The sequence below is a fragment of the Mobula hypostoma genome, chromosome 4 (genome assembly GCF_963921235.1).
Source record: "Mobula hypostoma chromosome 4, sMobHyp1.1, whole genome shotgun sequence".
In the NCBI taxonomy this organism is placed as follows: Eukaryota; Metazoa; Chordata; class Chondrichthyes; order Myliobatiformes; family Myliobatidae; genus Mobula; species Mobula hypostoma.
The window spans coordinates 90,396,471-90,414,679 of NC_086100.1; the positions used below are offsets into that span (position 1 = coordinate 90,396,471).

Sequence of the window (18,209 nt, forward strand, 5' to 3'; positions counted from 1 at the left end):
ATCTGGTAAACTGGATCAGCGAATTCATGGATGATATCAAGATTAGGGGTGTAGTGGAAAGCAAGGAAGTCTATCATGGGATCTGGGTCAGTGGAAAAATGGGCTGGAAAATGGCAGAAGGAATTTAATGTAGCCAAATACGAGGTGTTACATTTTGGTAGGACCAACCAGTAGGTCTTACACAGTGAACTATAGGGCATTGAGGAGTGTGGTAGAATAAATGGATGTGGAAATACAGGTCCATAATTCATTGAAAGTGATGGCTCAGGTAGATAGGGTCATAAAGAAAGGTTTTGAAACTTTGGCCTTCAAAATATTGAGTACAGGAGAAGGAATCTTATGAGACATTGGAGATTCCTTATTTAGAGTATTAAGTGCAGTTTTGGTCAATTGCCTACAGGAAAGATGTAAATAAGGTTGAACAAGTGCAAAGAAGACTTACAAGAACATTCCCAGGTCTGGAGGACCTGAGTTATAAGGAAAGATTGATTAGGTTAGGACTTCATTCCATTGAACATCAAAGATTGAGAGGAGATTTAATGGAGATGTACAAAATTCTGAGGTGTTTAGATAGGGTAAATGCAAGCAGCTTTTTCCATTGAGGTTGGGTGAGACTACAACCAGAGGTCATGGGTTAAGTGTGAAAGGTGAAAAGTTTAAGGGGAACATGAGGTTTTCACCTTCTTCACTTAGAAGGTTGTGAGACTGTGGAACGAGCTGCCAGTGCAAGTGGTGCATGAGAGCTCAATTTCAACATTTAACACAAGTTTGGATAGGTACATGGATGGTTGGGGTGTGGAGGGCTATGGTCTGGGTGCAGATTGATGGGAGTAGGTAGGTTAAATGGTTTGGTATGGACTAGATGGGCTGAAAGGCTTATTTCTGTGCTGTACTTTTCAAAAATCTCTTCTTTACTTTTTCATTGCATCTGGTGAAAATTGTACTAGGATTTCTAATTATTTTTCATAACAACTGTTTCCCCTCCCTCTGCAACTAGTTCTTTAGCTTCCTGACTGGGAGACCACAGTCAGTGCAAATTGGAAATAACATCTCCTTGCTGACAATTGACACTGTTGCACCTCAAGGACGTGTGCTTATCCCACTGCTCCACTCTCTCTACACCCACGACTGTATGACTAGACACAGTTCAAATGTCATCTATAAATTTGCCGACTATTTTTGGCAGATGTTCAGATGGCGACGAGGAAGCGTATAGGAGTGAGATCAGTCAGCTGGTTGAGTGGTGTCACAGCAACAGCCTTGCACTCAACATCAGTAAGGCGAAGGAATTGATTGTAGACTTCAGGAAGAAGTCGTGGGAACACACACAAGTCCTCACTGAGGGATTAGAAGTGTAAAGGATGAGCAGTTTCAACTTCTGGGATGTCACAGGCTAAATGTAGTGATGCACTCACAAAGGAGACATGTCAGTGGCTATATCTCATCAGGAGTTTGAGGAGAATTGGTCCGTGACCAAAGACACTCGCAAAGTTCTACAGATGTGCCATGGAGAGCTTCTAACTAGAGGGGTAACTGTAAAGGATTGCAAAAAGCTGCAAAAAGTTGTAAACTCAGCCAGCTCCATCATGGGCACTAGCCTCCCCAGCATCCAGGGCATTTTCAAAAGGTGATGCCTCAAAAAGGTGGCATCCATCATTAAGGACCCCCTCACCCATGCACTCTTCTCATTGCAACCGTTGAGGAGGAAATACAGGAGGCTCTAGACACACATTCAATGTGTCAAGAACAGCTTCTTCTCCTCTGCCATCAGATTTCTGAATGGAGAACAAACACTTCCTCAGTATTTCCCCCTTTTCTTTTCTAATTATTTAATTGTTTTCACATATACTTTTTATGCAGATCCAGGATCTGCATCTCTGTACCTTTTCATAGAATCGCAACTCGTAATCCAGGATGATTCCATTTGGTTGATCGGGCTGCGGCCACGAGAGTGTGATGCTACTCATTGTGGAGCCCACCTGATGCATGATGGGGACTGTCGAGGGTGCTGCAAAAAAAAACACAGACAAACAGAAGTATTACTCTGTGTTTTCTTGCAAACATTTTAGAATAACCTGAACACCGGACCTGCAAATGCAGTTCAAACCATGGGTGGTAATCAAGTTCCTGTTTAACACACTTTCTTGTGGAAGAAAATTGTTGTGTATTTAATATTTCAGTAATATTGTATTGCTTGATTAAGCATTCTTGTTCATTTAAATAATTAATTATGGGTTATATGTAAAAGTATGTGAATGGCATCTGTTGTTATACAACTACATCATGCTTGCGTGTCTCACCAAAAGTAAAAATGAATCTAAGCACATGCATTCCAGACTCTCTGTTTTTTTTCAATTAGATTTATGTTTTTGAGTTACAAAACATAACAGGAATGTTAACTTTAAAGTTGAGGGAGTGGTCAGGAACAACATGATGGACATTGAAAATAAATACAAAGAACATCAGACTCTTTCACAGAAATAAACACATCGACAAGTATTGTTTGAAGCTGAGAGAAGGGGAAAGATGGCTTACATTGCAGCCAGTGGTGTGTGTGGTTGAATTTCCATTTATATGCAGTAGTGGAGTGCCCCTGTTGGGAACTCCATTTAGCCCAAAATGAGTTTGACTGTTATTTTTAAGAAAAGTTCTGAATGCGTTTTCCATTGAGACAAGGTGAAAATTTTCCCTAACTATAACAAATTCATTATGGTTGCAAAGCTCATAGCAATAATGGTGAGGTTCTGTGGGTTGAATTGAAGCACACTAAATATTCATTTGGTGCTTCCTAGGAATCTGTGGGACATATTTCGGTGATTGTGGCTCTTCATTGTAAGCTATACATAATGGAAGAAAAGGGAGAAAACTGACAACTTGCACAATTTATTATCTATTAATGTTAGCAATAGTTCCTCTGTGAGAGTTTCTGCTCGTGCTTGGACATGTTTACATCCACCATGTTAAAAGAAAACAGGGAAGAGCTAGAACACAAGCAAAAGTTCAGCTGGCAGGCACAAAGAGAGAAATGGGTCAGCAGTGTTTCAGGAGGAAACTGAAACCCAGAAATTACAAGAACATCGTCTGAGAACACAAGCTGAAACCTCATAGTGTGATGTTGACACTGCTTCTTTGAACTTGTGTCCAAGCCTCTAGTTATTATATTCCTGAGGGTCTGATGCAATTATTCCACTGCCTTGGAGAATTTGGAATCAAGGGTCTTTTGTTTTTAAAGACCATCTCCTCTGCACTCAGAATACTGAGCACCCTGCTCTCCCTCCACCTGTGCTTTTAGGTATGCCTGGTATGGTTTGAGATTCCCAGAATCTGTGAGTGATATTGTTACTTTCTTCCAGAATGAAGTGACCCTGACTTTCTCCCATTAGAAAATGATCACTAAATATGAAGATTCCAGTTGTTCATTTCTCTCAGCTTGTAATGTTTGTGCTCATGTCAGATTGTGTGAGATACTGTTATAACGCACATATATTCTGGTTTAGTCAAAATAATACTAAGAATTAGATCAGCTAATATGTGGAGAGGATAGATTCAAACTCCTTTCTCTGTAAGATATTTCCCAGCATCTGAACTGTTGAAGCATTGTTTTAAACTCTAGATTTCAGCATTTGCAGTTTCTAGTCTCTTCATTAGACTTTGAGTCATAAAGCAATGTCGCACAGAAGCAAGTCCTGTGGCACACCCTGTCTATCCATACATACCAGCCTTCAAGTACTTATCTAAAGTAATTCTACTTACCAACAGTCTGAAACCATCTATACATTGGTAATTCAAGTGCTCACTTAGATGAGAGTTCTGAAAGTACCCACTTCCATCATCTACTCTACACACCCCCCCCCCGCCTCCAGTATTCTTAAAAGCGCTGACATTTCCCTTGACTAAGTTTAGCAGTCACCAACAATTTTTGGTCTCTTAAACTGAGTGGTCTCATACTTATTCCTGAAGTCTGCTAAATGGAAGGATTTTTTTTTAAATTAGTGAGAAATAGCATTGGAGTTAAAGCTGGTAAGTACTGTGTGATCCTCTTGGTTCTAATACTGTTGAGAACAGGTTAGACTGAGTACATAGCGTTTTAGGTACGAGGAGGGCATGAACATTATTTAACCAGTGCAGGGTTATACGCTATGATGTCTGTTATGCAGTAAACCTCCAATAATTCAGTGTGTTTGAGAGTCTGGTGTGGCAGACAAGCACACATTCTGAACTGTAAAACAAACTGCTGGATGAACTCAATTGAGTGAAAGGAATAGTTGGCGTTTCAGAGTGAGACCCTGAATCACAGCAGTTCTTCCAGCAGTTCATTTTTTTAGCTCCATGTTACAGATCTGCCATTTCTTGTGTCTTCAGATTTTCTAGATCATTGGATTTAATTTCTATTTCTAATTTACTTATCTTCTTGGTAGTAGACAAATTGATAATAAAGTTTCCAGTGAATCAAAGGGGGCATGGGAACTGGGGCCTGATGAGTGGAAAAGGAGTGTAGAACTGTGGCCCCAGGGAATACAAAGGAAGTATGGTAGTCATCACTCACTGAGCCAGACGATAAACCATTGGGATTTCCAAATATCATGTAGTGGATTACTGAAGTTTTAACGTAATGGCACCCTGTCCCATCTGTCGGTGAGTTTAGAAATGGGAAGATAGCATCCATTGTGTGTGTAGGTGTTATGTTTCCATTTAGGCTGATGAATGCCGATTCAAAAAGCAGTGATTTTTGATCATTTTGTTTTTAGTTACAAATTAAAACACAGTTTTGTAGTACTGTAGTAACATTGGTAGTGTTCTAATTTGTTCTGTATTTCATTTAAAGACACAATTTGTTACTCAGTTAAATGGTAGTTTGCCTTATTTATACCTTTTTAACTATTTCTATGAACCTTCAGCTAATTGGAGCAGCTGCTTAATTGGGCCAATATTTATGTGCCTAGTTCATGTATGCCTTTGACCTTGTGGTGATCTGTTACACGTCTGCACTTAGATACAACTCAAACCTGATTAACACCGATTTTTCTAACTTTAGTAACCACCTCCTGTCTCTCTTTCTTACCCTTAATCCACTAGCCACCATCACCCATCTCTTTCCACTTCCCCACCCCACCTTCACCATCCACCAATCATCCACACATTGCCCCCGTCATTCTCCAGTCACCCGCTTCTCTATATTCCATCTATCACCTCAGAGTTTCTTTCCCAATCTTCTCCTTCCCTCAGCTACATATCAGTCCTCAGCTGGATCTACCTCTCACATGCTCCTATCTCCATCTTTTTAAATAGGCTACCTCCCCTCTTTCTTTCCAGTCCTGATTAAGGGTTCTTAACCTAAAACATTGACTGTCCATTTCCCTCTATAGTTGCTGCCTGACCCACTAAGTTCCTCCAGTTTTTTTGTGTGTTGCTCTAGGTTTCCAGCATCTGCAGTCTCGTGTCTACATCTTTTAGAGCTCTCTGCACATTACTTGACAAAGAAGTTCAAATGTCACACTGGCTTCAGAGGAAGATTGAGAAAAGAATTAAAGGTGCCTGAAACAGTGAGGTTGTGAACCCACTGAGTGGATCTCAAATCAGTTACATAACTTCACTGTGCAGACGGTAAACAGAAACTCTTGACTTTTAGGCTTGAACATTGGAGAAAGAAAGGCTGATGTATGGAACCACTGGGTTAAGGCTCATAGCTGTTAAAAGTAGTTGCTCACAAACATCAGGAGTCCATGATAAAGAGCGAGAGTCCTTCACTTTCTATGTTGATACTCTAACAAATAAAAAATGCTGCTGAATTTGAAGGAGAAGTTTAAAAGGTGCTTGCTCAAATTCAACCCAGTAACAGCAATCTTAGTTTGGATATGATCACCCCTTCAGCACAGCCTCGGTACCATGCAAGGCAAAGGATGTTTAATTTGATAAGATGACAGAAAGATCGCTAAAACACCTTAAACTACTTCGCAGATTGTAGAATGTTACCAGTCCTGGACAGAAACTAAAGGTCGGGTGAGATGAGTGGCCTTTTTCACTGTATGTAATAAGGAAAGGAAAAGTCTGAAAATATATTCTGATAGCAGGCAGAAACCCTGGGTCAGATAATGATCAAATAATGAAGCTACCTGATGACACAAACATACTAATTCTGTCAGGGGTAGGTTAGTTCAAGGAATGGAGAGATGTAGTTAGTGTGAGCGTTTTACAACTAGGTCTAGAGAAGCTTCCACAGGAATATTATGGACTGATACACACCACCATGAAGGAGTGACTCCACTGTGGAATTGCTGATCAGATGGGAATGGCATGGTGTATTGGTGATTTCTGCTGGACATCACCAAACACTGAAAGCTCCTCATCATGGAGGAACACACCATGTTGGAGTAATAAAACCAGCACAGGGTACAGGACCTCTGTGCATCTACCAGAGCTCTTCTCTCAAAGCACCAGCATCCCAGCTTCCATCCAATCTCAAGTACTATGTGTGAAGTTTGCACATTCTCCCTACGACTGCAAGGTTTTCTCCCACATCCCTTTAATGTGTGAGCTGATAGGTTAATGGGCTACTGTAGTCTGTAGATAGGTGGTGAAATTGTGGGTATTTAATGGGAATGTGAAGAGATGAGTGTAAATCGATGTTTGATGTTGGTGTGCATTCAGTGGACCAGGAGTCTGTTTCCCTGTTGTTTGATTAAATGGCTCTGTCTGAGTCTCACTCACATGCTAAAGCTTGCATTGATGTCTCCAATTACGTATCTGGGCAGTGATAAACCTGACGACAAACAATGACCAGGAAAGGCTAGTAACATTCAGTGTGTGCACATTGGCAATGAGCAAGAGAATCTCGACCCAACTATAGAACTAAGCATTGGCAATTATATTTGGGATCCCACAGTCTCATTACTTCACCTTAGCAGGTCATTGCCCACAAAGTTTCATCAGCCATTAATGTAACAGAGGGATATAGTACAGAAATAGACTCCTTGACCCATCAAGTCCATTTTAACCATCATTAATCCAACTGTACACGAATCCTGTCCAAATTCACATTCCCATCAACTCTCTCAGATTCTACCACAGACCTACACATCGGTGGCATTTTTGTGGCCAGTTTTTGTAATGCTGGAGGAAAGGGGAGGAAGTCACACAGTTGTAAAGAACTTGAAGACTCAACACAGCCAGCACCAGAGGTCTGGATAGAATCTGGTTCACTTTCTGCTGCTCCTTGTCTCTCACATTCCATCAGCTATCCTTTCTTTCTTCTGCTACTCAACAACACAACAGCAGCATATCTTTGGGATGTGGGATGTAAATGGAGCATCCAGAGGAAATCTATGTACTCACAAAGAAAAGAGCAACATCCACACAGACAGTGTTGGAGGTCAGGGTGAAAGAGCTGTGAGGTGCCACCATTTGTAGTCGGGATCACCTGGGGTAAAGAGGTATTTTTGGAGTCAAGTCTGTAATTTGCACAAAGCCAGTTTTGAGGATGCAACATGACATGGAATGTTGAGCTTGCTATGCCAGATACTGTTATACATACACTAAACCAGCCACAGAGAGCAAAACGTGCAGAAGGGGTTAGTTTTACTGTAACAATGGTAAGGTCAGGGAGACTGAAGCTGAGAAACTCAGCATTAAATCAAGCAAATGACTAGACTGATTCCACTGAGATCTTTGGATGATAATCTAAAGCCTTTTCATTCGAGTTTACAAACTGTGCACTGGTCAATGCTGCATCAACTGGACCAGAGTAGTTACACCCAGAGAGCTCTGAAGCACAATAATGGAAGATATTCACTTTGAGCAGTACAATGAAGGCCTCTGACCTGGGTAGACAACAAGCATCCGGAAAAGTTAATCAATGTGCAGAGCCTACAACGGGGCTAGTCCACAGCTGCTGACAGCAGCACTCCAATTGTGAGAGTGAGTCAGAAGGCATTCCACTGAGCCCACAGAGACCATTTGGGAAAGGTGTGGACACCTCCCTTGCGTTGGTGCACAGTCAATTCAGGAATGAGCTAAGGCAAGTGGGTATCACACTACTGCTGAATGCACTTCAGAGAAACTCAGATTTCAGATCCAATTCATGTGCCTTCTTTTCCAAATAATTTTAAGAACTTTGAACTCATATGATAAAGTTGGAATGGCAGAAATTTAATTCAGATTTATTATCAGCCCAGGTCTCAGGATACCTGTTTCACTGAGACAAGCACTAGTCATTGAATGTCTATCTGTTTCTCACTAAAAAGTTACAGGAATTAAGAATTATGCATTGCCATAGACTGCATAGCCTGGCAGAAACTCAGCTTGATAACTGGGCTTTCTCTCTCCGCTGTAACCCCTTACTTACTAAGGAGGAGAAGGAGTGATTAAAACCGAGCTGATATGCTGGGATTTTTTGCTTTTTTTAATGAAAATTCTTCTCTGGCAGAAACACATTAATCAGGCTGTATCTCACGTTTACCACTGAGGTCCCATGAAAGACAATTCAAGTTATTTCTGAAATTGTCGATTAAGGTTTCAATTCAGTGTCAGTATCTGGTTGATCAGTGGCCTCAATAAATACAAAGGACTGCTCTTGTTTCCTTCCTCCTTCTTTGATTTTAAATGTCAGTAATTTTGTTGGAGAATGCTGGTGAGTGTGAGGTGTGTTTAATCACTGTGTAGAGCCCTGAAGGTCAGGTTAGGTTTTGTCAGCATGAAATACCAGTGGTGCAAGCTGAACGAGAGTACTAAAGACAAGGAAATGTATGAAAGAAATGGCTCTATCAGGGGTCTAATCACCATGTTGTCAAGCCTCAGTCTTAGTATCTGAAGCCAACTGCCTGACATTTCCATCTGTGCATTCATACTACAGGTATACAGCATGCAATCAGCAGTGTTTACACAAGGATCACTGAGGCAAGCAAGATGCCTTATGACACACAGGAGGATGTCTATTCAAAGGGGAAAGTGCTGTGATAATATTTTTTCATGCTCTAATCCTTGCCACAGACTGAATCCTGCTTAGTGTACAATTAAGTTACACATAATCTTAAACAACAAACCAGCAGCTGCAGAGTAACATTTACAAGCTGCATTGCAGCAACTTGCCAAATGTGCCACCAAACTTGTGACCTCTAACATCTCAAAGCCTAAGGGCAGCAAGGGACACCACCTGCTGGTCCCTTACTAAGCACATCGTCCCAGCTATGGAAAATATCGACACTTGTCTATCATCCCAATGACACAATGGATCCCGGTTCTGCAGGAATACATCTACTAGCAATCTACATTTCTGGTTCTACATAGGCTACAGGCAGTATAGGATCAGAAACCCCTTTGAATCCCAGAGTCACTCTTATCTGCAGAATAAGGAAGGAGTGGTCGAGAGTTTCTTTCTCCACAGATACTGCTCCAGCTGCTGAGTACTTCCAGCATTTTTGTATTTTGATTTTGTATTTTGATTGTACTTTAATGTATCTAATTATTTGTGAGCCTTTTAATGTGGTATTTACAAAAAATAATTTACATTATTGACATTGTTTATATTCTGTTTGTTTTATGCCTGATGCTAGATAAGGCTCCATCCCATGCTATGCCTCTGTCAGGACCTGCTGGTAGGCAGGGCCTCCTTTTCGAGGCTTTTTCACCAACTGGACCTGGCTGCTCAATTCCAGGGTGAAGAGGGTTAGTGAGACCAGCCCTCCACTCTGAGAAGTTAAGCAGAGGCAAGTGGGTTCCATGGTGCTGAGTAGAGACTGGGGGCAAGAAGGTTGGCCTGATATGTTTAAAAGGTCCTGTTGAAAGAGGGATAAAGAGTTCATGGAGATACAAGAGACTACTGATTCAGAAATCTGGAATGATAAACAATCTGCTGGAGATCACTGGGGTAACAGCATCCGCAGGAGGAAAGTAATGAAGAGGCTACGGCAGATGCTGGAAACAACGGATTCTGGAGCAAAAATCAAAATAGTGCAGGAACTCAGAAGGCAGTCAGGGTCTGGGGTAAAATGGACACCCAATACCCAGATGAAGATTGAGACAGTCAGGGTCTGGGGTAAAATGGACACCCAATACCCAGATGAAGCTTGAGACACTGGAGACCATACAGAGTATGGGTGTATTTTCTTTAAGTATTAGACAGCATAGCTTTAAGGTGAGATTTACAGGGAAGTTTTCTACACACAGAGTGGTTTATGCTGGGATGAGCTGCCAGAGGAGGTGGTTGAAACAGATACAATTACAATGGTTAAGAGACATTTGGACAAGCACATGAATGGGCTGCGAATAGATTGTGTGCAGCCAAGGGGAATTACTTTGAGCAGCATCATGGTTAGGACTGACCTGTTGAACAGATTTTCTGCTGCTCTATGTTGTATGATCTTTCAAAGTAGCATCAACAGTGCTTTGCATCCTCTTTCCACAGAAAAGGAGAGCATGGGCACTGTATCCTGGTGACGAGCCACAGTACTGATGCCTAGGATGGCACTGGGGTTGTTGTGCACTGGCAGTGACAAGTTCAGCAGGGCTGACAGATTACCCCTCAGTTAGGTTGAGGTTCTCAACCTCTGTATGAGGTTCCTCCCTCTTCCCCCCCACCCCAACTCTCTCCAGTGACAACCCTCACTTCAACTGTCTGCACAGATGGCCTGACAGATACGTTTAATGGCCAACTGTAAGCCCACCTTGCAGTCGTCTCAAATGTAGCACGTCCACTAATCCCAAAGACCCAATGAACTGACTTTTAGTGACCCAGGGTCCTGACTGATACAAACCTTTCACCCTCCCTGCCCTCCCCTCACCCCCTACATGGGTGCCAGATCTGGCTCAGGTAGAGCTCCTCTCTGCTCTATTCTTTCCCTGGAATTCCGAATGTTTCTTCATCCTTGTACACAGTGCATTCCACATCTGATTAACTGCTGTAATAGAAACATAGAAACATAGAAAATAGGTGCAGGAGTAGGCCATTCGGCCCTTCGAGCCTGCACCGTCATTTATTATGATCATGGCTGATCATCCAACTCAGAACCCTACCCCAGCCTTCCCTCCATACCCCCAGACCCCCGTAGCCACAAGGGCCATATCTAACTCCCTCTTAAATATAGCCAATGAACTGGCCTCAACTGTTTCCTGTGGCAGAGAATTCCACAGATTCACCACTCTCCGTGTGAAGAAGTTTTTCCTAATCTCGGTCCTAAAAGGCTTCCCCTCTATCCTCAAACTGTGGCCCCTCGTTCTGGACTTCCCCAACATCGGGAACAATCTTCCTGCATCTAGCCTGTCCAATCCCTTTAGGATCTTATACGTTTCAATCAGATCCCCCCTCAATCTTCTAAATTCCAATGAGTACAAGCCCAGTTCATCCAGTCTTTCTTCATATGAAAGTCCTGCCATCCCAGGAATCAATCTGGTGAACCTTCTTTGTACTCCCTCTATGGCAAAGATGTCTTTCCTCAGGTTAGGGGACCAAAACTGCACACAATGCTCCAGGTGTGGTCTCACCAAGGCCTTGTACAACTGCAGTAGTACCTCCCTGCTCCTGTACTCGAATCCTCTCGCTATAAATGCCAGCATACCATTCGCCTTTTTCACTGCCTGCTGTACCTGCATGCCCACTTTCAATGACTGGTGTATAATGACACCCAGGTCTCGTTGCACCTCCCCTTTTCCTAATCGGCCACCATTCAGATAATAATCTGTTTTCCTATTTTTGCCACCAAAGTGGATAACTTCACATTTATCCACATTAAATTGCATCTGCCATGAATTTGCCCACTCACCCAACCTATCCAAGTCACCCTGCATCCTCTTAGCATCCTCCTCACAGCTAACACTGCCACCCAGCTTCGTGTCATCCGCAAACTTGGAGATGCTGCATTTAATTCCCTCATCCAAGTCATTAATATATATTGTAAACAACTGGGGTCCCAGCACTGAGCCTTGCAGTACCCCACTAGTCACTGCCTGCCATTCTGAAAAGGTCCCGTTTATTCAGATGAACCATTCAGTAATGTGCCATAGGGGTTCAGCTGGCTGGTCACTGCCTCATAGCCCCAATAAGCCTGATTCATTTCTGATCTTAGTGCAGTCTGTGGTGAGTCAGTACGTTCTCCCCATGACAATCTGCATTGCTTCCAGGAGCTCTGCTTTTCTCCCAGGGTGGCCAGATTTTTTGAAGTGCACAAGACCATAAGACATAGAGTAGATACAGGCCATTCAACCCACTGAGTCTGCTCTGCCATTCCATCACGGCTGATTGATTTTCTCTCGGAACCCCTTTCCCCTACCATCTCTCCAGACCCTTCACCATCCTTACTCATTGAGAACCTATCAGCGTCTGCTTTAAATATAATCAATTGTCTCCACAGCTATCTGTGGCAATGAATTTCTCAGATTCACCACCCTCTGGCTGAAGAAATTCCTCTTCATCTCTTTTCTAAGGGGACGTCCTTATATTCCCAAGGCTGTGCCTGCTGGTTCTAGACTTCCCAACTGTTGGAAACATCCTCTCCATGTCCACTCTATCGAGACTTTTCCATATTCAGTATGTTTCAGTGATATCCCCTTCCCCCACCGCTTCTTCTAAACTCCAGCAAATACAGGACAAACTCTCCTCAGAAATTAATCCTTTCATTCCCGGAATAATTCTCATAAACCTCCTCTGGAACGTCTCTAATGCCAGAACATCCTTTTTTAGATATGGGCCCAAAGCTACTCACAATAATACTTACGTGTCAGACCAATGCCTTATAAAGCCTCAGCATTAGATACAGTACTTGCTTTTATATTTATCTTCTTGAAATGAATGCTAACATCGCACTTGCCTTCGTTACTGATTCAGCCTGAAAGCTAACTTTTATGGAATCCTGCATTAGGACTCCCAAGTCCCTTTTTGCCTCTGATTTTGGAATTCATTCTCTGTTCAGAAAAGAGACTACACCTTTATTCGTTCTGCCAAAGTGCATGACCATATACTTCCCGATGCTGTATTCCATTTGCCACTTTTTTTGCCCATTCTCATAACCAGTCCAAATCTTTCTAAAGACTCTGCTTCCTCAACATGACCAGACCCTCCACTTATTTTTGTATTATCTGCAAACTTGGCCACAAAGCAATCAATTCCATCGTCCACATCATTGCCTTCTAATGTGAAAAAGGGTACACTCAACATCGACCCTTGTGGAACACCACTACTCTGGTGGTCAACCAGAAAAATCTCCCCTTAATCCCACCCTTGGCCTTCTGCCAATCATTCAGTCATCTGTCCATTCTCGTAGCTTTCCAGTAATATCACAGGCTCTTTTAAAGAGGAAGTGGATAAGTTTTTTAAAGATCATTGAGCTAAGGGCTTTGGGGATCTGGCAGTAGAAGGACAGGAGACCTGGGCAGATCAGCAATGATTATATTGAATGGAGTGGCAGGCGTCAGGAGCCAAGTGCCCTGCTTCAGTTTCTGTTTTCCTATCTTGTGGGTTGATATGTTAATTGGCCATTTTGTGTGTGTGAAAGTGAGAATGTGTGCATATGCGAGTGTGAGTGTGTGTGTGTGTGTGTGTGTGTGTATGAATATGTGTGTGTATGAATGTGTGTGTGGGAATGGGAGTGTGCGTGTGCGTGTGCGTATGGTGGGATCTGGGGACCTGATGGGAATGTGGGGAGAATAAATAAATAAATAAGATTAGTGTAAATGGGATGTTGATGGTTGCCGTGGACTTGCTGAGTGGAAGGTCATTTCAAATCTGTGACCCTATAACTCCTAACTTTAAGAAGGGTCTCAGCCCAAAACATCGACTATACCTCTTCCTTAGAGATGCTGCCTGGCCTGCAGAGTTCACCAGCAACTTTTATGTATGTTGCTAAAATTAAAATCTGTTTTCCTTACTATTTGATTCACTATGAGTGCTTAACATTCATGACTCTCTATCTTGGGTCATTAAACAGTACGTCTTACTATTTTTGAAAGGGATTTATTTAATTTTGGACCTACTGAAAACAACTGAGTTTGTGTTTGAACCTTTAATCGTTTCTTCACAACACCTTTAATGGACAAATCAGTAAGCCTACTGCAGATTGATGAAGATATGTTTACCGTGTTATAATATGACTATTTAGAGAAATAGTTCTGTGCATCCATGCTAATCAAATTGCTTATCTGAGCTCATCCCATTTGCCTGCATTTAGCCTGTATCCCTCTCATCCCTTCTTATCATGGACCTGAGCAAATGCCTATTTAACATTGTCACTGAACCTGCCTCTGACAGTTCATTCCGTTTATCCACTGTGTGAAAACATTGCCCTTTTTTGAATGTTTTGATTTACTACCCAGAGATCCGGTGACCTTTCATGGAAGAAAATGAAACATAATTTTTAACTACTTGGAAAATGGTGATGCCTCATGAATGAATGACATTATGCTTAGCTTCAACTATCAGTGTACAGACTATTAAACAGCCATTTTTCAATCCAGGTAATCACAGCAACAGATAGCGTTCAATCATCTCCCAGCTGGAAATAACTGTTACTTATCATACAAATTTTCAGAATCCTAAAAGATAAATCAAATTTCCTCTGACTGAATTTGTACAGGTAGGAATTATTTCGTGATATTAATAAATTTAAGTACGTGATAACTGCGGCATTTAAAATTCTCCAAAACCAGCTGCTCAGATGTCGACATTTCTCATCTCTCTGCTCTCAGGAAATGAAGTCACAGAATCATACAGGATAGAAACAGGGCCTTTGGCCCAACTGAAGGATTCCCAACTATTTTTATGCCATGGATTAATACCATTAAGCAAGGGGTCCATGGCCCAGCTAATCCAAGCTGACCAAGAGTCCCAACTAAGCCAGTCACATTTGACCCTTATCCCACTGCACCTTTCCTATCCACGGACCTGACCAAGTATCTTTTAATGTCTAATTCAGTCATTGAAGGGTCAACTGCCAATCCTATAACAATCCCAATTTTTACTCTCCCCAATTTCTCAACAACTCCCGCCAGATTCTATACACCAGAGGCAGTTTACAGTGGGCAATTGACTCTGTAACCCATGTCTTTGGGTTGAGAAAGGAAATCAGAGGGTGTGGAGGAAATCCTTGAAGTTACTCCGCACTGTCAGCATTCAAGTTCAGGAATAGATCTGTTAGCTAACTATGCTGCCCATGTTATCCAAGTGCAAAGTAAAATGACATCACCAGCAGCACACAGATCCGGCTCATTTCGACAACAGCATGCAGGAGGACCATGAGGACTGGGAGGAACCTTGGCCTGGATGATAGGTCCAGACCCATTCCTTGGACATCCCACTAAACACATAGTTTCCCCTAGACAACAGAAGTCATCACAAGTCACCACCCAGAATAGTACAGCTTGCCTTCTACATTGAATGCTCTTTCACACTTGTTCAAGCTTCACTTGATCACTTCTTACACAAAAAGGTAATTAATAATACTCAACAAGAATTATAAAACGGCGTGCATGTCTTTGGGATACAGTAGGGAACAGGAATACCACGGTGAATACTGGAATATCACGGCAAATAGTGGGATACCACGGAGAATATTGGAATACCACGGTGAATACTGGGATACCATGGTGAATACTGTGATACCACGGTGAATACTGGAATATCACGGTGAATACTGAATATCATGGAGAATATTGGAATACTGTACCACAGTGAATACTGGAATACCACGGTAAACACTGGGATTACCACGGAGAATACTGGAATACCACGGTGAATACTGGGATACCATGGTGAATACTGTGATACCACGGTGAATACTGGAATATCACGGTGAATACTGAATATCATGGAGAATATTGGAATACTGTACCACGGTGAACACTGGGATTACCATGGAGAATACTGGAATACCATGGTGAATAGAACATAGAACAGTACAGCACAGGCCCTTCGGCCCACAATGTTGTGCCGACCCTTAAACCCTGCCTCCCATATAACCCCTCACCTTAAATTCCTCCATATACCTGTCTAGTAGTCTCTTAAATTTCACTAGTGTATCTGCCTCCACCACTGACTAAGGCAGTGCATTCCACACACCAACCACTCTCTGAGTAAAAAACCTTCCTCTAATAACCCCCTTGAAATTCCCACTGCTTACCTTAAAGCCATGTCCTCTTGTATTGAGCAGTGGTGCAACAAGGATGTTGCCGGGACTTGAAAAACTCAGTTACAGAGAAAGGTTGAATAGGTTAGGACTTTATGCCCTGGAGCATAGAAGAATGAGGGGAGATTTGATAGAGGTATATAAAATTATGATGGGTATAGATAGAGTGAATGCAAGCAGGCTTTTTCCACTGAGGCAAGGGGAGAAAAAAACAGAGGACGTGGGTTAAGGGTGAAGGGGGAGAAGTTAAAATGGAGGGGCTTCTTCACACAGAGAGTGGTGGGAGAGTGGAATGAGCTGCCAGATGAAGTGGTAAATGCGAGCTCACTTTTAACATTTAAGAAAAACTTGGACAGGTACATGGATGGGAGGTGTATGGAGGGATATGGTCCAGTTACAGGTCAGTGGGACTAAGCAGAAAAATGGTTCGGCACAGCCAAGAAGGGCCAAAAGGCCTGTTCCTGTGCTGTAATGTTCTATGGTGCCCTGGGGAAGAGGCGCTGGCTGTCCACTCTATCTATTCCTCTTATTATCTTGTATACCTCTATCATGTCTCCTCTCATCCTCCTTCCCTCCAAAGAGTAAAGCCCTAGCTCCCTTAATCTCTGATCATAATGCATACTCTCTAAACCAGGCAGCATCCTGGTAAATCTCGCCTGTACCCTTTCCAATGCTTCCACATCCTTCCTATAGTGAGGTGACCAGAACTGGACACAGTACTCCAATTGTGGCCTAACCAGAGTTTTATAGAGCTGCATCATTACATCGTGACTCTTAAACTCTATCCCTCGACTTATGAAAGCTAATACCCCATAAGCTTTCTTAACTACCTTATCTACCTGTGAGGCAACTTTCAGGGATCTGTGGACATGTACCCCCAGATCCCTCTACTCCTCCACACTACCAAGTATCCTGCCATTTACTTTGTACTCTGCGTTGGAGTTTGTCCTTCCAAAGTGTACCACCTCACACTTCTCTGGGTTGAACCCCATCTGCCACTTCTCAGCCCACTTCTGCATCCTATCAATGTCTCTCTGCAATCTTTGACAATCTCTACACTATCCACAACACCACCAACCTTTGTGTCGTCTGCAAACTTGTCAACCCACCCTTCTACCCCCACATCCAGGTCGTTAATAAAAATCACCAAAAGTAGAGGTCCCAGAACAGATCCTTGTGGGACACCACTAGTCACAACCCTCCAATCCGAATGTACTCCCTCCACCACGACCCTCTGCTTTCTGCAGGCAAGCTAATTCTGAATCCACCTGGCCAAACTTCCCTGGATCCTATGCCTGCTGACTTTCTGAATAAGCCTGCCGTGTGGAACCTTGTCAAATGCCTTACTAAAATCCATGTAGATCACATCCACTGCACTACCCTCATCTATATGCCTGGTCACCTCCTCAAAGAACTCTATCAGGCTTGTTAGACACGATCTGCCCTTCACAAAGCCATGCTGACTGTCCCTGATCAGACCATGATTCTCTAAATGCCTATAGATCCTATCTCTAAGAATCTTTTCCAATGGTTTTCCCACCACAGACGTAAGGCTCACTGGTCTATAATTACCCAGACTATCCCTACTACCTTTTTTGAACAAAGGGACAACATTCGCCTCCCTGGAATCCTCCGGCACCATTCCCGTGGACAACGAGGACATAAAGATCCTAGCCAGAGGCTCAGCAATCTCTTCTCTCGCCTCATGGAGCAGCCTGAGGAATATTTCGTCAGGCCTGGAGGACTTATCCGTCCTAATGTATTTTAACAACTCCAACACCTCCTCTTCCTTAATATCAACATGCTTCAGAACATCAATCTCATTCATATTGTACTCACCGTCATCAAGTTCTCTCTCATTGGTGAATACCGAAGAGAAGTATTCATTGAGGACCTCGCTCACTTCCACAGCCTCCAGGCACACCTTCCCAACTTTATCTCTAATCGGTCCTACCTTCACTCCTGTCGTCCTTTTGTTCTTAACATAATTGAAGAATGCCTTGGGGTTTTCCTTTACCCTACTTGCCAAGGCCTTCTCATGTCCCCTTCTTGCTCTTCTCAGCCCCTTCTTAAGCTCCTTTCTTGCTACCCTATATTCCTCAA

At 42.7% G+C, this 18,209-nt stretch overlaps 1 protein-coding gene across 6 annotated transcripts in view; it reads right to left on the bottom strand.

Moving 5' to 3' along the window:
* LOC134345458 (ephrin type-B receptor 1) overlaps positions 1 to 18,209 on the bottom strand; it is a 700,860-nt gene that overhangs the window by 181,658 nt on the left and 500,993 nt on the right. For all 6 annotated transcript variants that reach the window (XM_063046149.1, XM_063046152.1, XM_063046151.1 and 3 more), the window contains exon 6: positions 1,884 to 2,008. In XM_063046149.1, the coding sequence (XP_062902219.1) occupies positions 1,884 to 2,008 (125 nt within the window). The remainder of the gene's footprint in view (positions 1 to 1,883; positions 2,009 to 18,209) is intronic.